The following is a 25,103-nucleotide window of genomic DNA, read 5'->3' as shown; positions in this document are numbered from 1 at the left end:
ACAAACAAAAATCTAAAATCCTTTCTCCACTTTCATTTCTTTCTCCTATACCATAGCCTCCATGGATATTCTCAAATCCATCCCTACTAATGCCTACATGTCCATTAAGGTCACCGCCGATGAAAAGCTTTTCTCCATAAGATGTCTCTTGTACTACTCCATCTAAATCTTCCCAAAATTGATGCTTAATGGAATCATCTAAACCTACTTGAGGTGCATAAACACTAATAATATTAATAATATCCGTACCTAATACTAATTTAATAAGTAAAATTCTATCACCCTTCCTACGGACCTCAACTACATTATCTATAAACTGACGACTCATAACAATCCCTACTCCATTCCTATTCCTATTTATTCCTGTATACCAAATCTTATATCCCCAAGGTTCTATCACTTTAGCTTTCTCACCTACCCATTTGGTCTCTTGAAGACATAAAATATCAATCTTTCTCCTACACATAACATCTACTAACTCTACCAACTTACCAGTTAAAGACCCTATGTTCCAAGTGGCTAACCTAATTTTATGGTCTTGGACTAACTTCTTTACCCCCACCCGTCCAACAAAGTGAGGGAACCCTTGCCTATTTGACACCACACCCGGGCGCCGGTGTGACGCGTCGCTTCTGGGCGACGACCTAGCAACCCTTGCACATTTATCACTGCCTCCGGGCCTAGAGAGTACAGCGCGTCGCTCAGTAGGGAACGCCCCAACGAAATTCTCATATTGGTTCATTTTCATAGGATATGACAGTTTTTATGCTGGCTGTCACAGGCCTACCGCAACCCTCCTCCTTTATCCGGGCTTGGGACCGGCAGTGTATGACCTGCATAAGCAATACTTGACCTAAAATCAGATACATTCTCTTTTGGTGAGTTTACTGAGAATCAGTTGCTGTAGTTGTCATTTTTGTATTAACACATTTTGAATTATGTTATCAACCTTTATGTGATATAGTTTAGGCTGTCGTCTCAGATTATTTTCAGAACCAAATGATCTTTGCAACCTATTCCTCTTTCATATTTGAGATGTTCTCTCGCTCAACTGTTTGTATTTCATTTGTTTCCTAGGCTGTCGGTCATTGCATTTTTGTGACCCTTCTCTAATCCCCTGCAGTTTTCAAGAAATACTGTCATGCATTTCTTATTGTCTTTTTTTTTTCAGGTTTATTACATGGTGGATGCTCATAATGGTTGTCAGTTTCTCAATTTCTCTGGTTGTGGTAATATCCATCATCCTTATGTAGTTTTTTCTTTGTTTTTTCTGGAACCTTTTATTCATTTATTTATTTTTGAATCGTGTGATGCTGTTCTCGTTGCACTTGTTTTGTGTGTGTGTGTGTGTGTGTGTGTGTGCATCTGCAGGCATGCTTGCATGCATCTGTAGTTGTACTTTGGTGTGTTGTGTTTGTGGATGCATGGCCACAGGTGGTTGCATACATGTGGACGTGTGGCTGGTGGTTGTGTGTGCAGGTGCATGAATGTGTGTCTGTGACTCTGCATGTTTGTGGAACCACATATGGACTCCCTAAATGTGTATGTTTTTGTGCAGAACCACACGTGGACCCCTAAATATAGGGCCATTGCCATTTTATCTCAAACATCTTGTCTCTCTTTCTTCTTTTCACCCACTTTTAGCAGATACCTGTTGACTACTTTGATACATCACATCTGTATGAACTACTGACTATGGGTGGTTATGCATGTCTGGCTGTGTAAGGAGGTGCATAAATATGTATACATATGTGCAGGACCATATGGATGATCATTTTGTTCCAAACATCTTTGTCTCCTTTTCTTCTTTTTTGCCTACTCTTATGGCTTGCATTACTATTTTCAAATGTATTTGCGGTTGTCTTCCATATGCATTTGTTGCCCATGAAGCTCTTGTTAGGTTTAGTTCAGTATTGCAAGGCTTTGAATAGTAGTGCTTTTCATATGCCACTGTTTGCTTCTTAGTGATGGAAATTGAATTGAGCTGATGTGTATCCTGTTTATATTTACATAAAATTTTATTGTTGTTACTTGTGATGGTCTTTTGTACTGCATTATATATAGATCATCTTCTTGCTGGTAGAAGCTTTTCTATGAAAGCCGTCTTAATTTCTCTGATGCCAGTATAACACAATTTGCAACCTTTTGCTTCTGATGTTGTTGCTTATCTCAGGAAACACGTTCAACTGCAATCACCCAGTTGTTATGGAGCTTATACTTGATAGTTTGAGGCATTGGTATGTAGTTTCATATATGTTTTGCAGATCTCGGTGCATTTTATTTCTCCTGTGGTAATTGTCTTTTTTTGTATCTATTTCAGGGAATTAGTGTATCACTTGAAGAATGGTTGAGTAAATGATGTTCTATTCACCTTAATATAAACGAGAATTGACCATATGACATACTTATCATATGTACCAATAAATTTTATGCTTTGTGAACACATTTATGGTTGTTTGTGTTTGTAATATGTTGTCCTTATGTGTTCATGTATGCTGGCTATGACTCAGTCCTTGTACATGTATACCAACTCACCGGTCATATGCTTGAGCATTTTTAAATGTTGAAGTACATAAATTTGGTGGTTATCTGCTTTTTTCTTTTTGTAATGGCTGAAATGTTTCCTTTTTGTTCACATCTCTTAGCATGTTTTTGAGCTTCTTCATGCTCTGCACTTCTATTGTGGAAATTCATGCTTGCTTCATGCATGCTATAAAATGTGCACATGATTGAAATTTTATTGTTTGTTTGGTATTCTCTATAATATGCTCATAAGTTTGTGACTTGCTTACACTTTTCTTTTGTATTTTATTATTTATTTGTCTGTAATATTTTACCCGTCATCTATCCTGACATGCTTCTATCCATGCAAAAATAATGTCATATCTTAGCCTTTATGCTATATATATACATATATATAATGTGTGTGCACACAAATAGATATATATAACTCTGAAGTGTAAAGATGAATCCGCTTTCTCTCATTATCATAATTCATTCCATTTTTCTACCCATTCATTAAAATATTGTAAAAGGACTGGGAAATGAGTCTGTGTTTGTGTGTGTATGTCCAATGCTTTTTAATCATTCTCGTCCCTCTTTTGGAAAAATAGTTCCCTCACTAAAATTGCTCCAATTTTGATATTTGAAATTTGTGCAAGAGGAAGTTTACTTCTAGTTTTATGTTAATTTTTTCAATAATTTGTTAATGAGCAGGATATTCTTTATGTAGTTTTGCTATATTTTATTGAGTTATTTTTTCACCGATCTTTTTTATTTATTTATTTTCTATTTATGGCTGCCAAAATTTTATTTGGATTCTCGAGAAAATTTGTTTGTCTTGAGTCACTAAGTTTTTATTTTATTTTATGTAAAATTGAGTTACATTTCTGAAAAGAATGTTAATTTTATTTTAGTGAATTGAAGGATTGCTTGGCATTTTTTTTGAAAGTAGTAGCAGTCTGAAACCACAGGCTTTTGCCTTATCATTGTGATTTTCTTCCTTTAACCAAATACTTTTATGTATTGTATGTGACCAACTACTGTTGGAATGGAGTTGGAGTAAGACCTAAGTTCATATGAGACAGAAATTGTCATAGCATGAGGATAATTGTAACATCCCAATTGCAGAATGTTTATTTCCCAGTATGCCCAGTATGATCAGAATGTTTATTTCCCAGCTAGACAGGCTGCTTGGCAATGCCATCACTACATTGACCTCAAAATCAAGAATAAGAGGCATATCATGACCAATGTTTACTCTATACAACAGATCTCAGAACCTGACATCAACTAAAGATTGAACGATCTAAGATTCCATTCTCTTACCCTTGCAGGCATCCCAATTAGTGTTAAAGAAAACATAGAACTGCCTTCTATTGTGGATCTTATTCAATTGTTTAACATATCCCATCTTTTAACCATTCCCAAGTAAAGACAAAATAAAGCATTGTCTACTAGATGCATGTCACAATTACCACCTAGAATACCAAGAATAAAAGAAACAAGAAATTATGCTCGTAACATCCCAATTGCAGGAAGCCCCAAAATATGCAGTAGCAGCCACCGGGAACCCATTTTTTTTCAAGATTCTGAATCTAAGACCCGATCCCCTTTTTATTGTAATCGGAACCTTCCACCCCCCCCCCCCCTTTTTTTTTTACAAGTATATCAAAACCCCCAAATCAACGATTTGGGGTTTCGGGATTAGGGTTAGGCAAGAAAAACCCCCAAATCGATGTCACCACTACCAAAAACCTCGACTCACAGAGTTGGGTTTCCGGCAGCCAAGAAAAACATTGAAATGTTCGGATCATGAGAAAAGAATCGGGATTCCCCTTGACCGACCCAACCATAGACGGATTCAGTCCACACCCAACAAAAACAGAGACAAAATCCTACTTTTTTCCGGTGAATGGAGGAGGAGGAGGTGGCTGGCGACTGATGCAGCAGGTGGTTGAAGCTTTCCGACGTCGGTGCTCCCGCTGGTGTGCGCAAGATCGTCAGAGAGGGTCGAGCGTGAGAGAGAGAGCAAGAGCAGAGTGAAGGGTAAAGCTTCCCTCCACCCCCTCTTTATCGATCCAAGGCCCTCCCTCCCTCCGCGAAAGGCGGAAGGAGTTGGTTACGGCCCTCCGTAACTCCCCCCCTTCTTGAGCTTGGCAAGAATCGTGCCCTAGGCCCGATTCTTGTATGCAAGGTTTTTAATAACCTGCGGTCAGGTCCGGGTCCGAACCCCGCGATGCCGGATCCACCCTAGTGTGGATCCAGGCCAACAGTGAGTGGTGGATCTGGGTCATAAAATGGATCGACGGATCCACAGTTGGATCTATTTGGGTCCAGCTGTGGATTCGACCCATCGTACACAAATTTAATTAATATTTTTCTTATAGCCAATAATATTAGTTATTTATTATATATACATTAATACCTATTTGTAGGTTTCTTATGGATCCGGGTAACAGATCCTAGTATAAACCACTCAAATTTTCCGGGTATTACAATAATTGATCTCATCAATCATGCACTTACCATCTCTCTCTCTGACACTAAATTCTAATGCCATTTGTCACTTCTTTCTTCTCCATATACGATGTAACTCCATTTTCTTCAGAATCCCAAAGCTGGGGCTAAAATTTAGTTGGGCTTTTGTAGTGGTGTTGTGTGCAAAATACAACCACATTACTTGTTAAAATTGTTGTTTCTGAAAAAATTATCTGTTCCAATTTTTGAATTCTGTAAATTATTTTTGTGGGATTTGCTTTATCAGAGGTTTGAGTTTTGCTGGTATATGTCCTCTGAAGCAGAAGAGATTTTTAGTTTGTCAAAGGGTTACATTTGTGATATGTAAGCACAACACACGGATTCACCTACAATTTTTACCTTACAAATATAAATACTTTCTGCAAGGATAGATTATTCTTTAGCCATTGTCTATATGTATGTGCATAGCAGCTGAAAGACCTAGGACTGGAACTTTGTTATGTCGTCCTATAAGTTACATAAGATGGATGCTTTCCATGTAGATTTACAATTAGTAGTTGTTTGACTGGATATATTGCTGCATGCAACAAGCTTTTGCGAATAGTTGTTTGGAGATAATGGTGGTCAACATCATGAAAAGCATGGTTTCATTTTACACTCATGCCCTGTGTAGTTGTGATAAAGGTTCTACACTATTTTCTAGCCGTGAAACAAAAAAACTGCAATTCATTTTCATGAGTGATTTTTTGAAACACGTTGACTTGGATGGGTGTTTCTTGTCGCTTTGATTATGAATTAGTGACATTTATCTTTTCCAATAGAACCATTAAGATAGGGATACTACTGACATAAAGAGATAATATCCAAAGAAAAGATTTTTCTCAAAACCAGGAACTTTCAAACCCCTTCAATTTTGCTTCCATAGTATCCAAAGCCAGAAACCCTTAGTGTTCATTTGATACACCACACTTGTAGTCCAGGACAACTTGTCCTGGACAAGTTATCTGGGACAACAGAGTTGCATCCCTACGGGTGAGACTCTGTTTTCGTTCAATTTGTTGGGACAGTGGATCCTGCATTTGCTTCCACTGTGGAGCCCACATGGAAATGTATGCAACAGTCCCCACTGACTCTTGCGTCCCTTGATTCAAATGGGTCCATAAGGTCCCTTCTTTCTTTGGGAATTAATAAAATTGATTAGAAGCAGCTTATACAACAACAACTACGCCTTCATCCCAAAACAATTGGGGTCAGCGATATGAACCAAAAAAGAATTTCATTTTGGGTCTTCCACATGAATCCTTTTCTTCCAATCATTTCTATCCAATGCCATGTCCTCGGTGAGGTTCGAAGCATTCATATCCTTTCCTATCATCTCCATCCAAGTCTTCCTAGGCCTACCCCGACCTCTTTTAACTAATATATTTTCCCATTTCTCCAACCTTCTAACTGGAGCATCATTAGGCCTTCGCCGAATATGTCCAAACCACCGTAAACGATTCTCTCGCATCTTATTTTCAATGGGTGCAACACCTACCTTCTTACGTATCTCCTCGTTCTGAATCTTATCTTTTATTGTATTTCCACACATCCATCTAAGCATCCGCATCTCAGTTACACTCATTTTTTGAATATGATGTCTCTTGGCAGCCCAACATTCCGTACCATATAGTAAAGCGGGTCTAATAGTCGTCCTATAAAACTTTCCCTTCAACCGCAATGGCATTCTACGATCGCACAACACTCCAGTTGCACTTTTCCATTTCATCCACCCAACCTTGATTTACATCTCCATCAATTTCTCCATACTTTTGAATGATGGATCCCAAATATTTGAAATAATCATTCACCGGTATTTCTTGCTCACCAAGCTTCACTACACTCCCATCACTACTTCGTTGCTTACTAAACCGACATTCCATATATTCAGTCTTACTCTTACTCAACTTAAAACCTCTAGCTTCCAATGTCTGTCTCCATAATTCTAACTTAGCATTAACCCCAGCTCTAGACTCATCAATCAAAATAATATCATCAGCAAACAACATACACCACGGTACATTTTCTTGAATTGATCTCGTAAGCTCATCCATTACTATCGCAAATAGGAAAGGGCTTAAAGCAGATCCTTGATGTAACCCAACCGTTATCGGAAAATTGGTTGTCACCCCTCCACAAGTGCGAACATTGGTTACTACTCCTTCATACATATCTTTAGTTATACTAATGTACTTGAGAGAAACACCTTTCTTCATCATTGTCCACCAGAGAACGTCCCTAGGTACTCTATCGTATGCCTTCTCTAAATTAATAAAAACCATATGCAAATCTCTGTTCCTCTCTCTATATCTTTCAATAAGTTGTCTAAGAAGATGTATAGCTTTCATAGTTGATCTTCCAGGCATAAAACCAAATTGATTCTCCGATATCATGACAACCTTCCTCAACCTAGACTCAATCACCCTCTCCCAAAGTTTCATAGTATGACTCATGAGTTTTATACCACGATAGTTTGTGCAATCTTGTATAACACCCTTATTCTTATATAAAGGCACCAAAGTACTCTTCCTCCACTCATAAATGCTTGTAAAAAAAATTAAGAAATGCTTGCTTTTATCATCTTTCAATTTGACCAATTTTGGTTGCTAGTGAGAATCAAACAAATCACAAACCAAGACTAATTTCTAGGAGGGCTCAAGCCTCGGTTTGATCATTTGGTTGGTGAACCTGGCTGATCCAGTGAACTTGGGAGTTGGCTTGGGGAGTATTCAAACCATGCTTATGACAGTAAAAGCATTCCTTAAATAAAACCAACGAAAGAAGTTTGATGACTGCACTTCCTCTTTGAATAAGTTCAGGGAAGATCCACTACCGATTACCATTCACCACCATATGAATTATGAAACTGGTAGAATTTGGATCTTCTTGAATAGAAGCACTTATCATATTAGAAGGTTCATATCTTTGCTGATGATCTTAGAAGGTTCATATCTTTGCTGATATAATGTTTCTCTTTTGTTCTTAATTAAAGGGTGAAGGAGTATCATGTGGATGGTTTCCGTTTTGATCTGGCAAGCATTCTTTGTCGAGGCACAGATGGTGCTCCACTACAAGCACCTCCTATAGTCCAGGTATTCACTCTTCTGCAGAGGTGCATATTTCTATTGAACTTTTCTATGTTATGTTTCCTGTGTTTTGAATTCAAGGAACATGCTCAAACTAGATTGTCATATCATTTGTCATTTAGAAGGTATTTTGTTTGAGATTGATTATTGGAGTATTATTGATCTGCTAATATTACTTCATTTGATGCCCATGCATGATAATCTGTATCATTTGGCAGATTTCTGCATGGCTGTGGGGATGACAGGGGGTGGGGGTGGCAGGGCATCACCTTTAAAAAAAATCCCAAAGTAATAATGAATAATATTGCCTTTCTTTCCCTAAAAGCACATCGTTTTTGGATGTGTTGCCCTTCACAAATTTTGGAAACTAGAAAGTTACTATCTATGAAAATTAGAAATTTATGGTACTTTATAGTTAATTACTTTTTATGAGATACATCTAAAACATATCTTCATAAAATGGAAAACGTCTGCTTGAACTTTTCTTCTTTTACCTAACAAATTATAAACTTATAAATGAGCCTTTCTCTTCCTAATGAACAACAATTTGCATGCAGAAAGACTGGATTAGCCTAAGGCAAGCTTGATTGGACACTTTGTAGCAGTGGTCCAGCACTAGCCATGTCTGGACCTGACCTAGGTTAAACCTGTAAGAAAGTGAAAAATACGCTACAACAAATGTCTCTCAACAAGTTCTCACAAATACACCATAAGAACCACAAAGGTTCACAAAGAGAACTTAAGAATACACACAACCCGAAACGGGTATAAAAATGAAAAATAAACAATTTTATTGATTTGAGATAAAAACCCAAAACAAGAGTAAGTCTTTACAAGGGGAATAGCCCCATATTTATAGAGAGGTAGAGAGAAGCCTTAATAGAGCTGTTGGACTCTCCAACGGCTCTAATAGAGCTGTCGGGGAGTCCAACAGCTCTTTTTAGATTTACCTTTTTGACTTTGTCAAAAAGGTAAAGGCCAAATCAGTCCAATGATGGACTGGTTTGGCTAATTCTAGTTGTATTTTAACTAGAATTAATTAAACAAAAATCCTAACTAGAAAGGAGATAAAACATTACATGTCTATGAGATTACATATGAGATATTATATGAGATTACATATTTTAACAAAACCTATGTCTAATTCATTGGCATCCTTATTCTCAAGCATTAAATTGGTTAAATTCATCCTTTAATGGAGCCAAGATATATATATATATATATATATATATATATATATATATATATATATATATATATATATATATATATATATATATATATATATATATATATATATACAACAACAACAACAACAACTACGCCTTCATCCCAAAACAATTGGGGTCAGCGATATGAACCAAAAAAGAAATTCATTTTGGGTCTTCCACATGAATCATTTTCCTCCAATCATTTCTATCCAACGCCATGTCCTCGGTGAGGTTCAAAGCATTCATATCCTTTCCTATCATCTCCATCCAAGTCTTCCTAGGCCTACCCCGACCTCTTTTAACTAATATATTTTCCCATTTCTCCAACCTTCTAACTGGAGCATCATTAGGCCTTCGCCGAATATGTCCAAACCACCGTAAACGATTCTCTCGCATCTTATTTTCAATGGGTGCAACACCTACCTTCTTACGTATCTCTTCGTTCCGAATCTTATCTTTTATTGTATTTCCACACATCCATCTAAGCATCCGCATCTCAGCTACACTCATTTTTTGAATATGATGTCTCTTGGCAGCCCAACATTCCGTACCATATAGTAAAGCGGGTCTAATAGTCGTCCTATAAAACTTTCCCTTCAACCGCAATGGCATTCTACGATCGCACAGCACTCCAGTAGCACTTTTCCATTTCATCCACCCAACCTTTATCCTATGATTTACATCTCCATCAATTTCTCCATACTTTTGAATGATGGATCCCAAATATTTGAAATAATCATTCACCGGTATATCTTGCTCACCAAGCTTCACTACACTCCCATCACTACTTCGTTGCTTACTAAACCGACATTCCATATATTCAGTCTTACTCTTACTCAACTTAAAACCTCTAGCTTCCAATGTCTGTCTCCATAATTCTAACTTAGCATTAACCCCAGCTCTAGACTCATCAATCAAAACAATATCATCAGCAAACAACATACACCACGGTACATTTTCTTGAATTGATCTCGTAAGCTCATCCATCACTATTGCAAATAGGAAAGGGCTTAAAGCAGATCCTTGATGTAACCCAACCGTTATCGGGAAATTGGTTGTCACCCCTCCACAAGTGCGGACATTGGTTACTACTCCTTCATACATATCTTTAATTATACTAATGTACTTGAGAGAAACACCTTTCTTCATCATTGTCCACCAGAGAACGTCCCTAGGTACTCTATCGTATGCCTTCTCTAAATCAATAAAAACCATATGCAAATCTTTGTTCCTCTCTCTATATCTTTCAATAAGTTGTCTAAGAAGATGTATAGCTTCCATAGTTGATCTTTCAGGCATAAAACCAAATTGATTCTCCGATATCATGACAACCTTCCTCAACCTAGACTCAATCACCCTCTCCCAAAGTTTCATAGTATGACTCATGAGTTTTATACCACGATAGTTTGTGCAATCTTGTATATCACCCTTATTCTTATATAAAGGCACCAAAGTACTCTTCCTCCACTCATTAGGCATCTTATTTGTTCGCCAAATCAAGTTAAAAAGATTTGTCAACCATTCTAAACCTTTCTCTCCCAAGCATTTCCAAGCCTCGATAGGTATACCATCTGGGCCAACTGCCCTTCTTGATTTCATTTTCTTCAAAGCCTCTGCAATTTCTTTCTTTTGAATCTTGCGCATGAAGTCACGATTTATCTCATGAAAAGGAATGGAGAAGTCTCCAAGATCTTGAGCATGACTATCATTAAATAGTTTATCAAAATAATCTTTCCATCTCTCCTTAATCTCCTCATCTTTGACTAAAACCCTTTGCGTTTCATCTTTGATACATCTAACCATACCCAAATCCTTCGATTTCCTATCTCTCATCTTTGCAAGCCTATAAATATCCTTCTCGCCTTCTTTGGTATCCAACTTGTCATAAACCTCCTTATATACCTTAGCCCTCGCGTTTCGAACAACTTTTTTAGCTTCCTTCTTTGCTATCATATACTTCTCCAAATTCTCATTATCACGACTCTTACTTAGATTTCTATAACACTCTCTTTTAACCTTAATAGCTAATTTGACATCCTCGTTCCACCATGATGTATCCTTACCTAGTGGTGCACCGCCTTTAGACTCACCCAATACCTCCTTAGCTACTTTTCTCATACCACCCGCTATCTTATTCCACATTGATTCTGAATCCTCCTCGAGACACCAATCAACTTCCTTAACTACCTGCTCTACAAACATTCCTTGTTTAGCTCCTTTCAGTGCCCACCACTTAATTCTAGGATCTATCCTATGTCTATCCCTTTTGCGGCATTGTCTAATTCTAAGATCTAAAATTAAGACTCTATGTTGTGTAGCTACACTTTCTCCTGGTATAACCTTACAATCGATGCAACAACCCCTATCTCTCTTTCTAAGTAGGAAAAAATCTATCTGACTCGTATTAACCCCACTTTTAAATGTTACTAGGTGAGACTCCCTCTTCCTAAACCAAGTGTTTGCTAAGATCATATCATAGGACAAACAAAAATCTAAAATCCTTTCTCCACTTTCATTTCTTTCTCCTATACCATAGCCTCCATGGATATTCTCAAATCCATCCCTACTAATGCCTACATGTCCATTAAGGTCACCGCCGATGAAAAGCTTTTCTCCATAAGATGTCTCTTGTACTACTCCATCTAGATCTTCCCAAAATTGATGCTTAATGGAATCATCTAAACCTACTTGAGGTGCATAAACACTAATAATATTAATAATATCCGTACCTAATACTAATTTAATAAGTAAAATTCTATCACCCTTCCTACGGACCTCAACTACATTATCTATAAACTGACGACTCATAACAATCCCTACTCCATTCCTATTCCTATTTATTCCTGTATACCAAATCTTATATCCCCAAGGTTCTATCACTTTAGCTTTCTCACCTACCCATTTGGTTTCTTGAAGACATAAAATATCAATCTTTCTCCTACACATAACATCTACTAACTCTACCAACTTACCAGTTAAAGACCCTATGTTCCAAGTGGCTAACCTAATTTTATGGTCTTGGACTAACTTCTTTACCCCACCCGTCCAACAAAGTGAGGGAACCCTTGCCTATTTGACACCACACCCGGGCGCCGGTGTGACGCGTCGCTTCTGGGCGACGACCTAGCAACCCTTGCACATTTATCACTGCCTCCGGGCCTAGAGAGTACAGCGCGACGCTCAGTAGGGAACGCCCCAACGAAATTCTCATATTGGTTCATTTTCATAGGATATGACAAAGTTTTTATGCTGGCTGTCACAGGCCTACCGCAACCCTCCTCCTTTATCCGGGCTTGGGACCGGCAGTGTATAACTACACAGGCGGAGTTATATATATATATATATATATATATATATATATATATATATATATATATATATATATATATTGCACCTCCAAGTGGAAAATCCTGACTTTTCCACGAGTTGGTTTTTTTTGTGGCAACATTGCAGTTCATATTTTTCTTGGAAGTTCGACTTTCTCTTGAATTTATTGTAGTAAGACTTTGTTGCTTGAGGTCTTTTCTTTCTTGTTTAGATACAGATTTTGCTAAAACTTTTATACTGGTTATGGAAGAAAAAATAAGTCCACTATTGTTGTCTATTTTCATAAAATTGATTGTACTCAAAATATGGAAATACATTTTTATATAGAGAATTCTTCACAAGTTTGCGAAAGCAATATGTCAAGGCAGTATGACCATGCCCCAAAGCAAAAATCATATGACTAAACATTCAAAATTTTAGCAAAACCAAAATGTCTAGATAAATGAGAATACATGCTTTGTGTTTATAACCAACATACCATGTGCAGCTTTTTGCACATAAACTATGTACAGGTATGCAATTCAAGGAAGACAAATGGAAAAAGGGCCAAGGATGACAATAGAAGTGTGGGGTTTTGAGTGTGTCTGTGGGTGGGTTGGTGGGGGTGTTAGGAGGAGGCTTGAAGTTCCACAATGTACCACATCCTATGGCACATAGGTTGTAATGACCCCAACTTGTACCCATGAAAAGTGACAATTTTTTTTAAAAACAATTGCGAAAACATTCCAAGAGACCCAGGGCCTTTACAATTATAACACATCTACAACCACAAGAGATCTTATACACATCATCCCAACTTCATTAATTGAATTCATATAGTCAGAAGACATGTGCAAAAGAATATAAATAAAGCAAAAGTATGGGGCGATGCTGTCCCAGAAAGAGTCTGTCGAATAGTCGTATAGCCATCGTAGCTCATCGCAAAAGCAAGTCCCTTCACTAAGTCTCAGAGACTGTAAAAACACAAAGGTAGGGGTGTGAAAATCCAAAGATCTTGCGTTCAGGCCCCTCTAATGAATCAAATAAGTAAAAAGAACACAAATAAGAATAATGCAACATTTTAGAGGGATGCAATTATAACAAATTCATAATTCAAATAACTATTCAAGTAATAGAGAACAATTGTTAAACAAGAGGGAACAATTATTATCAATATAGAACATTAAATAAGCAATAAAAACATTTATCATGCAATAGGGAGCAAATATCATGCAATCAGCAATACATCACAAGTAAATGAACAAGTAAATATGCATGTTCTAATGCATAACAGGAATATGCATGGTTTCAATGCACATGCATGAATAAATTATTATATTTTATCAGAGTTTTCTTTTATATGCATGTCCCTATTAAATGCACACAAATATTAGTTTCTCTTTTTATTACTGTTGCCCACGAATACTCAAAATGGGTAAAATTTTCTGAGGTCAAGTGGATCCTCAGTTATAACTTAACACACAATTTGTATTTTATCACTGGGTTCCACACTCAGCCCTTGATCGATATCAGGAATCAAGACCATCTATCGGAACATTATAAATCAACATCTAATGTCGAGACATTATGAAAATCAACATCCAGTAATGCCACTTTTCTTGGTATACCAAAACAATAGCGGAGTCTACACAGCACCCCCAGAAAAAGTGGCGGAATCTCCCTAAAATCGTGGTCGGGAGAAGAACCTCCATATCGGGTTCAGGGGCATAACAACGCACACAAAGTCATAGTATCATCACGGTTCTCCAAAACCGCAATGTCCAGCATTCCCATACTATAGAAGGGACATCGAGGAAGCGTAGATTACACTGTTATTTTCTTTTCTTTTATCTTGTTATTAATTCTTCTTCTTTAATTTGCAATTCAACATGCAAAATTAATAACATAGGTTCACAAATTAACATACAAAGCTCTTCACTGGATCACAACCCATAGCAACATAGAACAGTACAACTAGAACACTAATATCAAGTTTGATTTTTGCCATACATAAACAATTAAACAAGGAGCAACACATACTCAAGGCTCACATAGCCTACAATGATCCATTTTGATCATCGATGCATTCATACGCAAAAATCATAAATAACATGCCACTATGCATTCATTTCACATGCTTTGTCAATGCACAATCATGTATGCTAATTTAGAGATGTGCATAAAATAACAATATTCATATACATGTGTTCACACAATCATGCCATTCATATGCATGTGTTCACACAATCATGCCAAATACATACTTTCATTCATGAATCATCTCAATTAAAACATGTGAACACTCATGCAATTATGTACATGCAAATACATATCAATTTTTTTATGTATGCACATGCATATGGAAGCAACCTTGCATTAATACTTTGATTCAACATAGTATATCAAGTTTAAGCAAGTGATTATTTCATTCTTTTGCATACAAACAACACATTCTGGAAATTTACATGCATAACTGAATTCAAATCAAGCTGATAAACACGAACTTACAGAAAAGATTATGTAGCAAATCTGTATTTTACTTAATCAAAAAATCTGGACATGCTATGACAATTAAGAATATTTTTCACTTAATTTTTTTTTAACAAAATTTTTCTTGTAGGCAAATGACTGTCAGTCGGCTGGGTTTGGTATGATGTCAAACTCACCCAGCCGACTCAGTCAGCTGGGTCAAGCCCTCTGCCCAGCCGACTGTCGGCTGGGGCTAACCTGACCAACATAGCCCAGCCGACAGTGAGTCGGCTGGGGCCTCACTTGCTCGACATAAAGAAACAACAAATAAAAAAAAATTCTAAAAAAATTGGTTTCCTGTTTTTTTTTTTACCGTCAGCCACATCACATGCCCAACCTGTACCCAGCCGACTGACGGTCGGCTGGGGCTCTGAAAATAAATTCTTTTTTTTTTTTAAAGTACCCGGCCGAGCCAATCCAGTTGACTGGACCCTCTTAGGGCCAGTTGCCCAGCCAACAGTAGGTTGGCTGGGGCTCTTAGAGAACCAGATTTTCTAAGAAAATAAATCTTGTATATATATATACATATACTTTTTTTTTCCATTAGCTTTTTAAATACCATGCCCAACCAACATATGGCTGGGCCAGAAAGAGGTGCCAAGGCCTGACAGGCCAGCCGATCCACAACAAAAAAGACATATATATACCCAGCCGGCAGTCTGATTGTCGGCTAGGATTTTTAAAACACAGTCACCACCCTGCTGTAAGGAAACAGCTTGAAATACATTAGGTTCAATAATTAACCAATACACATGCACCTGAAGTGCGGATATACCCACTAATGGGGAAAACACAATCACATAATGTGCTAACACATAAACCCACGAAAGGGGCAAAAATGCCTATAAGGCATAAGTTAACATTATTGAAGAGAAGAAGGGTGTAACACCCATTACAATGGAGCAAAAGCTCCTCCAAGAAATGAGAAAATACAAAGGGGAAAGCCCCTATTTATGCACAAAGAAGAGAGAAAAAGGAGAGGCCAAAAGGGGCTCCCCATAGAGACGTTGGGAGCCCCCAACGGTCACATTTGTGACCGTTGGAGGCCCCAACGACTCTATGTGGGCCCCCCACTTGCGTGAAATGAAAAAAACAAAAAACAAAAAATATAAAATGTAAACTAATTCTAAAAAATAAATAGTTGTTTTCTAAAAAAAACTATATAGCAAATGCAAAAGGACAAAAATACCCCTATCGGGTATTGCACACACACACACACACACACACACACACATATATATATATATATATACATATATGTGTACGAGTACACATATTTTAACACCCCCTCTCAAACTTTGCGGGGAAAAAACCCGAAAGTTTGGAAAAACAAAAAAAGTTTTGAAAAGAAGTCCAATGCTTCAAAAGTCTTCAAGGGAAATCTCCATCTTTATGACATCTCAGCAAATGCTTTCAAATGTAAGTCTTCAAAAAATGTCTTTATTGGCGATCATCCCCATAGTACCTCCACTGATCGAATCCATAATATATCTAAGGCACCATATCTTAATGATCCTGTAGAGAAAAAACAAACCAAGAGAAGACTCAAAGTATACAAGACAAATAAAATATTCTAACCCAAGAATTGCAACAATAATATATTGAAAAGCAAGAGTGGTTTTAAACAAGATAGTAACAATTTTTCAAAACATTAGATAAGAGGCAACATTCCTTGAGGATGACAGTAAATCATGATTTACCAAGATGAAATATGTCTATTAAGAGACATTTCAAACAAATTCCAAAAAAAAAGATATCTAAGTGGAAGATCATAATTAATCATTTCAATGTTCACATAATTAATCATTTCAATGTTCACAAAGACACAAAATTATGAAATTTGTATTTAAAATTAAAAAAAGTTTCATGTATTACAAATATCTTTAAGAACACAATGTTCACATAAGAACTAGTGGCTCCCTAAAAGGAACATACGAACGAAAGCAAATTTGACACCCAAATCAATAACAAGGAGGCATTTTAACACAAGATGATCAAAAGATTTCTTTCACATCTTAGAGAGAAGAAATTTTAAACAAATGTCACATGTGATCTTTTAAAAATGTCCTCCCAAGAGTCAAGAGTGAAATATATTTGAGTAGAAATCCTTACACATTGAGGAAATTCATACTCAAATATTTGCAAATACAAAAACTCATTAGGTGGCCGAAAAATCAAAAAGCACTTAATATATAGGTTTAATGCCAAAATATTAAATTGGTTTCCAAATATGCATATCAATGATATGATTCACTAGAATATCTTAAAACACAAGTTATGAATGAAATTTTGCAAATTTCAATAATAGTTCATCAACTACAAACAACTACCTCATTAGTCCTCCAAAACCCATAGATCAAGTGTATAAGCTACTAGATCAAGAACATAAATATAATGCCATTAAAGGCCAAAGACACACACAAAGGTGTGTAAAAGAACCTCTTGTCTACATGTAATAATACTTGAAATGAGTGCATCAACGACAAGAACAAGAGAATGCATGCCAACATGGACCAAAAGCATCTCTTGTCTACGTAAAAATACATTCAAGATCAAGTATGTTCAGCTACTAGAACAAGAGTATCAAGCCAACCATGGGCTAAAACACAATACATCTCTTGTCTACATAAAATGACACTTGAAATAAGTGAAAGAAGCCAACCATGAACATACATCTCAGCGACTAGAACAAGGACACAAATGCCAACATGGACTAAAATCACACACCATGGTGTGAATCACACGTGCCTTGTCTACATATAATAACACTCAAGACAAGTGTGTTCAGCTACTAGACCAAGAGAACAAAGCCAACAAAGAGCTCCCAACACACAAAGGTGTAATAATATGTCTTGTCTACATATGATGACACTTAGATAAGAGGTATAAAAGGAGAAGACTTTTGAGGCAATAAAACTTGTAATGACAAATATATAGATAAAACCTTGAATATAACCAATAGAACAATATTTTTGAAAATAAATGCGTGCACATACGTGTTAAAACATATGTAATAATACCATAATACCCGATAGGGGTATTATGGTCATTTCACAAAGTACCCCATAGGGGTACTTATTTTGTTTCTCGTATTTCACTATTTTTTATTTTTCTTTTTAATTTTATTTTTGTATTTTTTGGATACCAAAAAGGGGCCCCACAATGGAGTCGTTGGGGCCCCACAATGGAGTCGTTGGGGCCCCCAACGGTCACATATGTGACCGTTGGGGGCTCCCAACGACTCTATTGGGAGCCCCTTTGGTCTCCTCTTCTTATAAATAGGGGGAACCCCCCATGTATGTGGTATTGCTCTTGAGAGCTCCTCTTCAATAATAGTGATATTATTTTTCATGTGTGTAGCCTTTTTATAAGGCCCTTTGTATATCCCTTAGTGGATTTTCTCTCTTGTGCATGTTGCACTTGTCCGTGTGGGACATAGTGAATGCTTTAGCATTCTTGGTTTCTTCCGCTTATTTCATTACATGGTATCAGAGCCATAAGATCTTCTAAAGGTAAAATCTTGTCTCTCTCTACTTCCTTTCTTTCTCACATCTTCCTTGTGTAGCAATGGAAGTCAAGATCGATCTATCATTCAAACTCAATGGAAAAAATTACATGATGTGGGCATCCGCAATGGAGAATAATCTTAAAGGCAAGAAGCTTTGGGGTTATGTAATGGGAACCGTTCCGGAACCCCAACTTAAGCTCACAAAGATGGAAGGAGATCAAGAGAAAGCACTTGAAGGCGATGCTCGTCTCAAGGCCATTGAAGATTATAATCATCAAATGAAAGATTGGGAGAGCAACCATGCAAAAATCCTAGCATGGTTTATGAATAATGTCGAACTTAAGGTATGTGCAAATATTGCAAAATTCCGCCGGGCAAATGAAGCTTGGTTTTTTATGAAGGGTATGTTTACCCAAAAGGATCTTGCAAGAGCTTATTTCTTGCAAGAAAAAGTAAGAACCACAAAACAAGGTGACATGAGCATACAAGATTACTATAGTGCTCTAAATCCTTTGTGGGATGAATTGGCTCTTTTAGAGCCTAAATGGGTATCTATGGAGGATGTGGTTCTAAGACAAAAACAAATGAAACAAGATAGATTGTTTCAATTTTTATTTGGGCTTCGTCCCGAATTTGAACAAGTGAGATCCTCACTTCTCCATAGATCCACGTTTCCTCCCTTAGAAGAAGCTATTGCCGAGATTACTCAAGAAGAGACTAGGCATAGCATGGGTAAAAGCATAGAGGAAGTTCTTGCCGTATCTAAACCCGGCAATCATGTTAAAACATACAAACCACCTCATTTTGGTAAGCAAGGGAGTGGTGGAAGAAAAATGATTATATGTCACCATTGTTATGAGCCGGGACATATTAAACCCGTTTGCCCAAAGCTAAATGGGGCATTCAAGCCAAAGGTGGCTTCCGTTGAAGAATCCACCACCAAAGAAGATGACGGCAAGAACGGGGATCTCAAAGACACTCTTGGACAAATCTCCTTGGCTCTTCAACAAATTTTAAAGGTCACTTCTTCCACCTCCGGTGCCGCCATTGCCTCATCATCACCTCCCGGTACGTACTCTTGGATTTTAGATTCCGGAGCTTCTTTTCACATGACCCCTCATGAAAATGCATTAACCAATGTGCACACCAATTCAAAAATGTCTTGTGTCTCTACGGCCGATGGAACTTTTCTCAAAATAAATGGTGTTGGAACTCTTGATTCTAAAAATGTTCAAAATTTCCTTGTTCCAAAAGTTAGAATAGTTCCAAAATTAAATCTTAACCTCTTTTCCGTTTCTCAAATAGCCGACCATGGATGTGAAATATCTTTCTCATCCCAAGGGTGCTTTGTGTAGGATCTCCGGTCCGAGAAGCGGATTGGGCAAGGCCATAGGAAGGGAGACCTTTATTTTATGGATAATTTAATGCTTCCAAATACCTCATTTTGTACTTATGTCCAAGACAAAAATATTGAAACTTGGCATAAAAGGCTTGGACATCCAAGTTACTCTAAAATGTATCTTTTTCCTTTTGGACACAAGTTTTGTAAAGAAAAAGATATCAATTGCAAAGATTGCATTTTTGGCAAAATGAAGTCTACTCCTTTTCCTATTAGATCCTTTTTTACAACAAGACCTTTTGAATTGGTGCATTCTGATGTTTGGGGGCCATCTCCGGTTCTATCTAAAGGTGGTTATTCATATTATGTTACTTTTATTGATGATTATACTAGATATGTATGTATTTATTTTCTTAACTATAAATCGGAAGTTTTTAACTTCTTTAAAGAATTCCATGCAAAAATTCAAAATCAATTTCAAAGTCAAATATCCATTCTTAGATCCGATTCGGGTGGAGAGTACTTATCAAATGATTTTCAAGCATATCTAAAACAACATGGCATTTGTCATCAAAAATCTTGCCCAAGAACTCCTCAACAAAACGGTCTAGCGGAAAGAAAACATAGGCATATTTTGGAAACCACTAGATCCTTACTCATTTCTAAAAATATTCCTAAAAATTTTTGGGCCGAAGCCGTGTTAACCTCCACCTATTTAATCAATAGGATGCCATCTTCAAAATTGAATAATATCTCTCCTTATGAAAAACTTTTTAATATGACACCCGACTACAATCGTCTTCGGATTTTTGGGTGTAAATGCTTTGTTCTTTTACATAAAAGAGATAAATTGTCACCTAAAGCCATAGAATGTGTATTTTTAGGATATGGTGAAAATAAAAAAGGCTATAGATGCTTTGATCATAAAAACAATAAGTTATTTGTCTCCAAAGATGTAACCTTTTTAGAAGATGAAAATGGATTTGACATATTGGAAAAATCAAATGAAATTGATTATATGTTTATCAATGATCTTTTAGAAGATTCAAATGATGACTCTTTGAGTCATCCGGAAATTTTAGAAAATACTCCTGATTCTCATGATGATGATGTATCACCAACTAATGGTGACAATCTCCAAGTATACACTCGGCGTGAGGAAGCCCAACCTATTAGTGCTTTAGAAAAATTCTTGCGGCTTAATGAACCCCTAGAAGAAACCTCCCTTAGGCGTTCTTCTAGAGAATCAATTCCACCTAATAGGTTTGTCTCATATGAAACTCTTTCACCTAAATATAGAGCTTGTCTAATAGCCTTGCATTCTTACTATGAACCCTCCCATTATAATCAAGCAAAAAGTATACCTCATTAGGTTGAAGCAATGAAAGTTGAACTAGATGCTTTAAATAAAGCTAAAACTTGGGAAATAGTTCACCTTCCTCCAAATAAGAAAGCTATAGGATGTCGATGGGTATACAAAGTCAAAACAAAAAGTGATGGTTCCCTAGAGCGCTATAAAGCTAGATTAGTTGCTAAGGGATACTCACAAGAATATGGCATCGATTATGAGGAGACTTTTGCTCCCGTGGCTCGCATGACAAGCGTTAGAACTTTAATTGCGGTAGCATCATCTAAGAAATGGCCTATATTCCAACTAGATGTTAAAAATGCCTTTCTTAATGGTCAGTTGAATGAAGAAGTATATATGGACCCTCCGCCGGGAATCAGTGTTAACCAAGGTCAAACCCTTCGGTTATTAAAAGCCTTATATGGTCTTAAACAAGCCCCTAAGGCTTGGTATGATAGATTTAGTGCTATCATGTTACAATTGAGATTTCGCTCATGTTATACTGACACTGCTCTTTTTGTTAAAAATGCAGGTAATAGTATCATCATCCTTCTGCTTTATGTTGATGATATGATCATCACTGGCAATGATGAAAGCGGTATTCTTAAAGTTAAAAATATGTTAAAACATAATTTTGATATGTCTGATCTGGGTTTCCTCAGGTACTTTCTTGGTATAGAAGTTGCATACTCTCCTCGAGGGTATATACTGTCACAGATGAAGCTTGCTGCAGACATATGTTCCAAATCTGGGATTTCAGATGATAAAAAGGTGGAGACTCCCGAGGTTATCAATGCTAAACTACGACTGGAGGATGGAGTTCTACTGGACGATCCTACGCCCTACAGGCAACTCATAGGCTCCCTCACCTATCTGACTATCACCAGGCCCGATATTGCTCATGCTGTGCACTCTGCAAGCCAATTTCAGCATGCTCCTACATCTGTGCATATGAGTGCTGTGCTCCGGATCATTCGATATATTAAAAATACTTTGACTAAAGGGCTATTCCTATCCTCAATCTCTTCCTTAGATTTACTAGCTTATACTGATGCTGACTGGGGAGGAAACCCAAATGATCGAATCTCAACTACTGGCTTTTGTGTGTTCCTAGGAGATTCGCTAATTGCTTGGAGGTGCAAGAAACAACAGAAAGTCTCATTGTCTTCTACTGAAGCAGAATACAGGGCTATGGCAACCACTACAATGGAGTTGGTGTGGCTTCGAAGTCTTCTTCAAGATATGGGAGTCGAAATTACCGGGGCTTCGAAGCTTTTTTGCGACAACAAAAGTGCTATCTACATTGCCAGCAACCACACTTTCCATGAGAGGACGAAACATATTGAAATGGACTGTCATTATGTACGTGATGAATATCTTCGTGGGACAGTAATGTTAAAATATGTTGATCCTTAAATGTACATATATATATTTATATATATAAAGATACGTATACATATATATATATGTATACATATCTCTATTTATATATATAAATATATATATTTTATCTTCCTAAAATACCCTCAAGGGTATTCTTGTAAATTAGCATTTTACGCATATTACAATTGGAATATGCATTGTAATTTTTTTTTATTTTTATTTTTTATATTTTTGGATTTCGTACCACATTGGGGGCCTCCCAAAAGTGACGTTGGGAGCCCCCAACGGTCACAAATGTGACCGTTGGGGGCTCTCCAACGTCCCCTTTGGGAGCCCCCAAGGTGGTCCCTTTTCATGCTTATAAATAGGGGATATCCCCTTTGTATTTGATATTCTTGAGGGAGCTTATGCTCCATTGTAATGGGGTTTTCACCCTTTCTCCATTATTCTTCAATGATATGTAACTTATGACTTTAAGTCATATTTTTCCCTTTTTATGGGTTTTATGTATTGGCACATTATGTGCATGTGTTGTTTCCCTTTAATGGGTATATTTGCACTTTACGTGCATAAGTATGGGTTCATTATTGAACCCAAGGTATTCCAAGTCACTTTCTAACATGGTATCAGAGCAAGGTCACGATGGAGTTGTCTCTTGGTGCAACGGAAAGCGTGTCGCTCAAGAAATGGTGAAGTATTCATTGCTCTTCCTAAAGTATTATGCTTTTGAAGTTATTCGGTATGTATCCCTTTTCTCAAAAAGTATTATGCATTTGAAAGTATGTTTCTTGCATATAGTTTGTTCGTTTTGATGGTCATGATAGTTGAATTATTTCTTTTCACATTTCGTGTGCTCATATATTTTGAAAATATCTCCTAAATTTGGTGAAATCGTTTGTTGTCCAAATATAAAATTCGTGTCTATTTATCGAACTACTCATAGCATATAATAGTAATTTATGTTTTTAAAAATTACCTTCAATTATGTGAGATTTATAGTTCTTAAATAAGTATTTCATGATTGGCCTATAAGTTAACTTTTAAAATTATATATGATCTCTTGCTAAAATAATGATCTTTGCTTAAAATTTCTTAATTCTCATATGAACCCTAATTTGATTTGAGTTCCTCTCTTGATTATGGATTTTAGTGCATTTTTTGAAAAATTTGATATAATCATTATATGAGAATCTCTCACATCTAAAATCTTTGTTGAATCCTAAAGTAGTTCTTGTTAATGATAACTTATAAGAATTCCTAAAAAGTTTTTCAATGTTTCTTTTTTGAAAAATTATTTATGATAAACCATTAGGAAAGATTGTTTTTTTTTTAAAAGGAATTTCCCACATAGAATGCATAGTTCATCTATTGCATCCTTTTTTGGTATAAATGATTTCATTTTTCATCCTTATAAACTTGTTTGTTTGTATTTTTCATAAGGTTTCGAAATCTCTTAATATCTTTAAAAATGCCTACATTGGCCATAATATAGTTTTAGTTGTCCTCAATTGCACTTGTCAAGCATGTAATTACATAATTAAAACTTGAGAATTTCAAGCATTGCTCTTTTTATAAAGTGCATACTTGCTCACTTTTGTGTATTTTTGTATTTTGTGCACATTTGCTTCTCAAAATATTTGCGCTTGTATGCATTCCCTCTTTTTTATGATATACATGCCTTAGTGCATGTTTGTTTACACCTTGGTGTGTATTTGTTCAAGTATTGTATGAATGCTTTCGTGCACATCTTTTATAAAGCCTTGTGTGCTTACATGTGTATTGTCTCTTCGTAGACATTTTTGCATTATGGAGCCTTTATGCACATTTCTTATTGTGAAAAACATAATGAATTTAGATATTGAGTCCTTTTTAAATCATTGTAAGTGCTTATAGCACTTTGTACGTTTCCGCATATCTCATCTCAATCAAAGAATATTTAAAACTTGTTGTATGGGATTTAATCCCAAATCTATAAATTTTCAAGTACTTTTTCCTTGAGTATTGTGTTAAAGCCTTCTTTGTGAACCATTACGGTTCTTATGATTTCTTTGATTAAAAGCTTGATTGTCTTGATGAATTCTTTATGTTGTGGTCTTTTTGATACAAGACTTCTTTTAAAGATTAGGCATAATTAGTGTTTATGCAAAATTGTTTTTGATGGATTATATTGGACCTTTGATTCAATTTGTTAATCGGTCCTCTTTGTAAAAACTTTTTGGAAAATGATTCCTTATGTGTTTATTGCCCTTTTGTGGCATTTATATTTGTCCATCACATGTTATTTAATGCATCATTTATTTGGCCTTATTATTGTCATATTAGAGATATTTGTCGAGGTGAGTTATGGGCACCTCGTGTTGTATCATTTTAGATT

The 25,103-nt window shown here is 36.5% G+C and overlaps 1 protein-coding gene across 2 annotated transcripts in view; it reads left to right on the top strand.

The window, feature by feature from the left end:
- The window catches only part of ISA3 (isoamylase 3), a 121,453-nt gene that overhangs the window by 30,461 nt on the left and 65,889 nt on the right, over nucleotides 1–25,103 (top strand). For both annotated transcript variants that reach the window (XM_089988013.1, XM_089988014.1), the window contains 3 exons: nucleotides 1,172–1,229; nucleotides 2,174–2,237; nucleotides 8,012–8,111. In XM_089988013.1, coding sequence (XP_089844139.1) covers nucleotides 1,172–1,229; nucleotides 2,174–2,237; nucleotides 8,012–8,111 — 222 coding nt within the window. The remainder of the gene's footprint in view (nucleotides 1–1,171; nucleotides 1,230–2,173; nucleotides 2,238–8,011; nucleotides 8,112–25,103) is intronic.

Source organism: Nuphar pumila, chromosome 14 (genome assembly GCF_984573655.1).
Source record: "Nuphar pumila chromosome 14, dmNupPumi1.hap1.1, whole genome shotgun sequence".
Taxonomy (NCBI): domain Eukaryota; kingdom Viridiplantae; phylum Streptophyta; class Magnoliopsida; order Nymphaeales; family Nymphaeaceae; genus Nuphar; species Nuphar pumila.
Note: the sequence above shows the minus strand (reverse complement) of the source record. Positions and strands in the feature narration are given on the sequence as shown.